General features: G+C 33.4%; 1 protein-coding gene across 1 annotated transcript; it reads right to left on the reverse strand.

Annotated features, from left to right (window-relative positions):
• Window positions 1-944: 944 nt before the first annotated feature.
• On the reverse strand, window positions 945-5,568 carry LOC110035553 (caffeoylshikimate esterase; the record flags this gene model as incomplete). Its single annotated transcript, XM_020739800.1, is given in 7 exon segments — window positions 945-1,349; window positions 2,313-2,411; window positions 3,314-3,451; window positions 3,548-3,678; window positions 4,588-4,734; window positions 4,824-4,950; window positions 5,539-5,568. Coding segments are annotated over 7 exon segments (933 nt in total), but the record flags the coding sequence as incomplete, so codon positions are not given.
• Between the last annotated feature and the right edge of the window lie 1,452 nt (window positions 5,569-7,020).

Here is a 7,020-nt window from a genome sequence, read left to right on the forward strand (position 1 = left end):
ATTGTGTGCATGCACATACAATCATCCAAAACTGAACTGAAACTGCAGGAGGAGGAAGACGCAGCCCATTAGCGAGCGAAGTGCCGGCTCTGTATTTCGAAATCCAGTGGGGTGTGGAGTAACGGCAGGAGAGCTCATCGACATAGCCGGTCTCAAAGGAATCGAGATTGGAGGAGCGAAGATCTCTGAACTGCATGCAAACTTCATCATCAACAATGGTGGAGCAACAGCCAAAGATGTTCTGGCTCTCATCGCCTTGGTTAAGGACAAAGTAGATCAAATGTTTGGTATTGAGCTTAAAGAAGAGATAAGGTATGTGCCTTATAGTTCTGCTTAGAGACAATTAATTAGCAGAGCTATATAAATTTTGCTTAAAAAAAAAAATGGGGCAAAATAGACTTTATTCTACTATGATATGATTGGATAAATTATTCAATGTTGAAATAAGATGTTAAATCATTCAGCCATAGAGAGCATTTGAGGCACTGAAAGAATCATATAAAGTTTGACCTGATTTATTCATTTTTTGAAGTATTTGTATGTATTTCTTTCAGATTGGTTATGGTAAAGGCTATTTACACTTGCATTTTCACAACATTTTGGCTGTTTTCTAAGAAGCATTAGTGGTTAGGAAGATTTACATGCATTCCTCTGAATTATTATGCATTGTCTAAAACTTAAAACTTTAATTTTATATTTGTCATATTATTTAAGCATGAAAATATGTATTTCACATTTAAAAAGGTCAAAGTTTTGTTGTGTAAATACCCAAATTATTTATTATTGGATGAATAAATGTTAACATATTCTAATGTCATGGCAGCAAAAAAGTAAGAATATATCCCATATTTAAAATCAAAATGCCCCCAAATTCTCATCACTAAACTTCAAATAAAAAAAAATAAAAAAAATTTGAAAATTTACATATAACCAAGCAAAATAAATGAACCTAACAAAAATTAACATCCAAAGAAATAGAAAATTTCAAATAACTTACAAAAAAGGAAACTTTACATCATTGTTAAAATCTTTTGGTCCATCTTTGTCATGATTTTTTTGATAAATAATTTACGTTGTTTGTCGACTACCTAACACAACCTTTCACTGTTCGTATTTGGGGCTTGGGACCCGATAACGGCAGAACAGTGATCATGAAGCCAAGAAATAATGTCATCGAGAACACGGAAAATCATCTCGTCAGATTCTCCTTCAAGAAGGGAATGGAAAGCTCCTTCATATAGGTAGAGCTTCTTGTCTGAGCTTTTTGCCTTCTCATACAGAGCCTTACTCACTGAGGGATCAGTCACCTTATCAACCTCTCCATGTAGAATTAATAGAGGCAGAGAAACCTGAAACAAATAAAAAAATTTAAAAAATTGAACTTTCCATTTTAGTAAATGAAGAAAAACCCCACTTTGACATTCATATTTTCCTTCTCCAAACAAATCATATTGAGCAATTTTGTAATTAGGTGAATATAAGGGACTTTTTTAAGAAATGTAAACAAAATACTCTTGTTAAATTAATGGAATACTTAATTCTTTTCCTATTAAAATAAACTTAGCTGTGTGCTTGGCTGGGAAGAGTTAATAGAATGGAATGACCCACTTGCAATATTTTAGAACAAGATAATATGCTAGTATATTTGAGGTCACTTACTGTATTCATAAATAACAGAACTCTAAAGCACACGAACAAAATTAACATAATAAAAATAGGCAAATGTATTTGATAGAGTCCCTAGACTGAGTTTGTATTGAAAATAAAGTACGGGCATGGGTTTCTAAAGCTTAGTCCCATCTAAACACCCGTTTAGGTTTGAAGAATCAACAAGAACACATCTGGGGGAACAGCACCCTGACTTCTAAAGCTTGGACGTCAGGTTTGAGATGACATAAAAAGTTAATGAATTCATTTTATTTAATATACATATGTTTTAAAATCAAAATTACATCGAAAGATCATGAGCGGAATAGAATGGCGAGCTCGGGGGGAGCATTTCATATTGACTTTAGCTCATTTGAAACAAATAAAAGCAGGACTTAAACCATTGCTAATGATTCACGAAATGCTAAACACGAACAAACACTGAGCTTGCTTAAGCTCAGCTTGTTTACACCCCTAGTATTCATCCCTTCTGTTCCACAACACGAATAAGCTCAAGAACCAATAGATTTGGCCTAATCAACTATGAAAATTTGGAAGTAAACTATCCACATGAATTTAAATCAATTCCTCTCCATTCTAGAATTCATTTCGACAAAAAATTCTTTAATGAAAAACAGAACTTTAATGGAAAGTAAATCACGTACTTCTTCAAGCCGACGTTCTATTTCCTCTGTCGTCTGGAGCATCTCGACAGCCGTCCTCAAGCGAGGTTTGCCTTTGTAAGCAATGACATTATAGGAAGTCTGCATAACAAGTAGCAATGTTTTAATAAGCATGATGGAACTTTCAATGTCAGGCACAGCAACATCACAAAAAAAGGGAAGTTTACATGCATACCACTCGATTCTTATACATTTACAGATCTAACACATACACTTCAATTTTTACATACATGCCACGTTACCTATGAATGACAGACGGCTGTATTTCACTTTTCAAAAGTTAAAATTGTGTTTCTTTTTATGTTACATGAAAGATTTGGATGGTATAAATGTAAGAAGCAAAATTTAGGTGACGTGTAAAAAACATAAGAACTAGGTATCACTCAATTCTTATGTATTTACATATCTACTATCTAAACTTCAATTTTTATATACATGTCATCTTAACTATGCATGGAAAGACGTATTTCACTTTTTAAAAGTTAAAAATAGTGTTATTTTTTACGTGATATGATAGATTTGGGTGGTATAAATGTAAAAAATAACATTTAGATGCTATAAATCTAAAAAAATAAGAATTGGGTGGTAGTATTGTAAAAAAAGAAGATTTACATGCATACCACCAATTCTCATATATTTAGTCATCTAACACCCAACCATCAATTTTTACATACATGCCACCTTACCCATGCATGAAAAGGTCCCAAAAAAAGGAAGAATTGCATACATAACACGCAATTCATATGTATTTCCATATAGCACCTAATTTCAATTCATGCATGCCACCTTTCTTATGCATGAAAAAGGTGTATTTCGCTTTCTAAAAGTTAAAATAGTGATATTTATTATGTGGTATGAAAGATTTGGTTGGTATAAGTGCAAAAAAAGACAAAATTTGAGCCATAGACATGTAGAAATATAAGAATTGGATGGTATTTTCTAATATATAAGTATTGCCAAAGATCTCTTAATAAAAAAAAAACCTGTTCCCTCTTTTTCAAATCCTTGAATGCCATCTCTGCTAAATCCTTCTGAGGCACTAACTTCTCTTTGGGAAATACTTTTGCCAAAATGATTAGAAGATGCACCATTGGCCAAGGAGGAAGCACATCATCCGATATCTAACGAAAACAATTGCCACGAAGTTTACCGATCGAAAAACAAAGGCATATGGAACAAAGTAATAATACCATTATTGCTCAAACAAATCCGACTACCTTACACATTGGAGCGAGTAGAATTGCGCCATCCCACGACTGAGGTTGTTTAAGATGAACCTTCAAGGCGACCGCTCCACCCATCGATTGGCCGAATAAGAAGCTCGGAAGACCTTTAAATTCAGGGTTCTCTGATCCACATGAACAACATAACAAGAAAGTGATTACCCATATTGATAATATAGTAATTAAACATCTTTTGCAGTGATTTTCAGTAAAGTTGAATTCATATTCACTGAAAGGCAAAGTTACTCCTCTTAATTTAAATTTTATGTGGCTAAATATTAGAAAAATCAAACAATGATAAACATAATCATCAAGAAATCTCACTAATTGATGAATCTATCTTATAAGATGTTCAAGGATATAGAATTTAGAATATATATAGACACAGACACACAGACACTCACATACCACCTTTCCTGTGCATGATAATGTGTATTTCACTTTTTTAAACTTAAAAAAGTTGTCTTTTTCATGTGATATGAAAATTTTGGGTGGCATAAATCTAAAAAGCAAATGTTAAGGTGTTAAATATGTAAAAACATAAGCACCGGATGGTATGAATGTAAATGCCCCACACGTTTAACTAATGATATGTATGGTTTAATCACACTAATGAGACAAAAAACCAAACCAAACTTAGCAAGTGTTTTCACGAACTTAGCAAGTGTTTTCACGATGGAGTTTGATTCATTTTTATTTGGTTCAGAACACAGGTTTCTTTCAACAAGTGTAAAAAAACAAAAAACACCAAGTAAAACTGCTGCTGCTAGCAAGCATTGACACATATACCAACCAATTCTTATGTATTTACATATCTAACAACTAAATTTTGCCTTTCCCATTCATACTATCCAAATCTATCATATCTCATAAAAAACATTACTATTTTAACTTTTAAAAAGTGAAATACACCTTTTCTTACATGCGTGATGCGGCATTTATGTAAAAATTGAAGTTTAGCAGTTAGATATGTAAATAGATGAGAATTGAGTAGGGTGTGCATGTAAATCTTCAAAAAAAAAAAAAACAAATACCTTTAATTTTGGAGAAATGCTCAACCACATCATGAACAAGATCATCAAAGCTTGGGATATAGCCATGTAATCCTTCCGAAAGACCGAAGCCCGGATAATCCATAGCAAAAAATCCATAGCCAGCTGAGGCTATCTTTTTGGCTATACCTACATAAAGGCGAACATGCTCATTAAGCCAAGCCCAGGAACATTCCACATATACCAGAACGATGGGAGGAGTTCAAGAACACGAATACCTTCAACGAAAAATGTGCATGTGTCTCCATAACCATGGCAGAAAAACACGAGTGCCTTCACTCGATGATTCCCCGGAAGCCAGCGTTTGGTGAATATTTCCAAACCTCTTGAATTCACCTCATAGGACTGTCACAATGATTCGAAAACAGGGTCGCCACAATCGGAAAGATACAAAATTGAAAAATTTACATGCATACCGCTCAATTATTATGTATTTGCCTATCTAACACCTAAACCCCACCTTGCATATGCTTGAAAAGGAGTACTTCACTTTTTAAAAATTTAAAAATGGTGGTAATTTTTTTGTAATATGAAAGATTTGGGCGATATATTATAAAAAAAAGCAAAGTTTAGGAACTAGATATGTAAATACATTGGAATTGGGTGGCATGTATGTAAATCCCCCTACAAAATTATGGAATGAACGGTCAAGAAACCGTTGGATGAATCAAGTTCCGGAACAGCAATGAGTATATGATTCAGAAATGAACTTCAAGTGTTCACCAGATAACTCTTACACTTTTCATATCTTAGCAAAAAAAAAAATGTGTTTCAGCAAAAACAGAGACTAAAAGACAAAAATACTAAGTTGGGTTGATCAGCTTTATTCAGAATTAATATAGAGTAAGAAGGCCAGGAGCCATAGCCACAATGGAGTTAGAAGACAAGACAAAAGACTATAATAACAAGTGATGGATTAAGTGAATTCATTACCTCCTTCATTTTTATCCCTTCATATTCTGCCTGCAAGAAAATCAGAGAAAGAACATTAGCCACGAGCTAAACAATATTGAGTACTAACTAATATCATTATATTTGCATAAATAAGTAAAAGTAATGCAGCAACAAGCGGAAACGGAAAAGGTTGTGAAATAGATTTTTGATGAGTTATAATGAGTTGCATTAGTTGGCTCATTTTTCGAGAACTTGGACCGAGTTTAATGAGTTGCATAACACTACCATTTGGAGGGTGATGTGTAAAGGTCTTGTTGTTAAAGGTGGGAGCAAAGTTGAAAGGGAGTTCCTTCCAATAAATTGGATGGCAATAGAGTTGTAGGTGAACTCAGATTGTCCCAACAATTAGTCGAAATGTCTAAATTATAATTAACTACTGGTTAATGTCTAAATTATAACTAACTAATAATTTATGTAAATATTAAATCAATAAGGCTCATAAATCATCACTAAGAAGAACACATAAAGATCAACATTCACATTATTTATTCCACATGTCTAAATTATAACTAACTATATTTTGGTTCATCTAAATCTAAATCAAATTGACCAAATTAAAGTTCAATTCAATTTAATCTGGTTTGAAAAATAGCTTCATCGGTATGATGTTCTGAATTTTACAACTAAATCTAATTGGATTAGCTAATTCATAACCCAAAACACCCAAATCAACAATGCACATCCCTAATTATAACTACTGGTTTATGCTTAAAATCAAATGAAAACTTCTGAAGGTACACAACTCAGCATGCATGCTTATGGTTCAAATTCTTTCAGGAAATTGGTGATCAATGACTAAGGCGGATTCTTGGAATGAATAATGGCACCATTGTTTTAGTGCTCAAACGATGGTATAAAGTTCTTGCTAGTAAATCAACCATCTTTGTCTTGTTGGACTCAACTTCTAACTGAAGAATTCTATTAGCGTACCATTTTTGAGACAAGGCAGCGCCAATCCCAATAGCTGAAACAACTATCTCAACTTAAAACGGGTTATCAATTACGAATGCCCGAACAGGCACAGAGTAGAGTTTCTCCTTAATTGCATTGAATCTTACTTGTTGTCCATCATTCCACAAGAAGGATTTCTAGTTCAGACAATTAATAATTGGAGATGTTCCTATCGTGAATGAGTAGTTGATAGAAATTGGCAAGGCCATGGAAGCTCCAGATGTCCGTGAATGGAGCAAAAATGGGCTAGGACTAAATAGCCTAGAATCTCTGAGGGTCCACCTTGATACCTTCATAGCGAACAATAAAGCCCAGAAAGTGCAAATGTAGGATAATTGAAAAGATATGAGAGAACTTAATTTTATTGATGAAATGAGGGATATAAATACTAATTACAAGACTTACTGGTAAGGAAAACAATAAAAACAAAATACAATAGAAAAGGAAAAGAATAATAACAAAATATAAGAGACAACTAATCTCTCTAATTTAAGGAGAAATAAATAGAGA

This window comes from Phalaenopsis equestris, unplaced genomic scaffold (assembly GCF_001263595.1).
Source record: "Phalaenopsis equestris unplaced genomic scaffold, ASM126359v1 Scaffold198091, whole genome shotgun sequence".
NCBI lineage: Eukaryota > Viridiplantae > Streptophyta > Magnoliopsida > Asparagales > Orchidaceae > Phalaenopsis > Phalaenopsis equestris.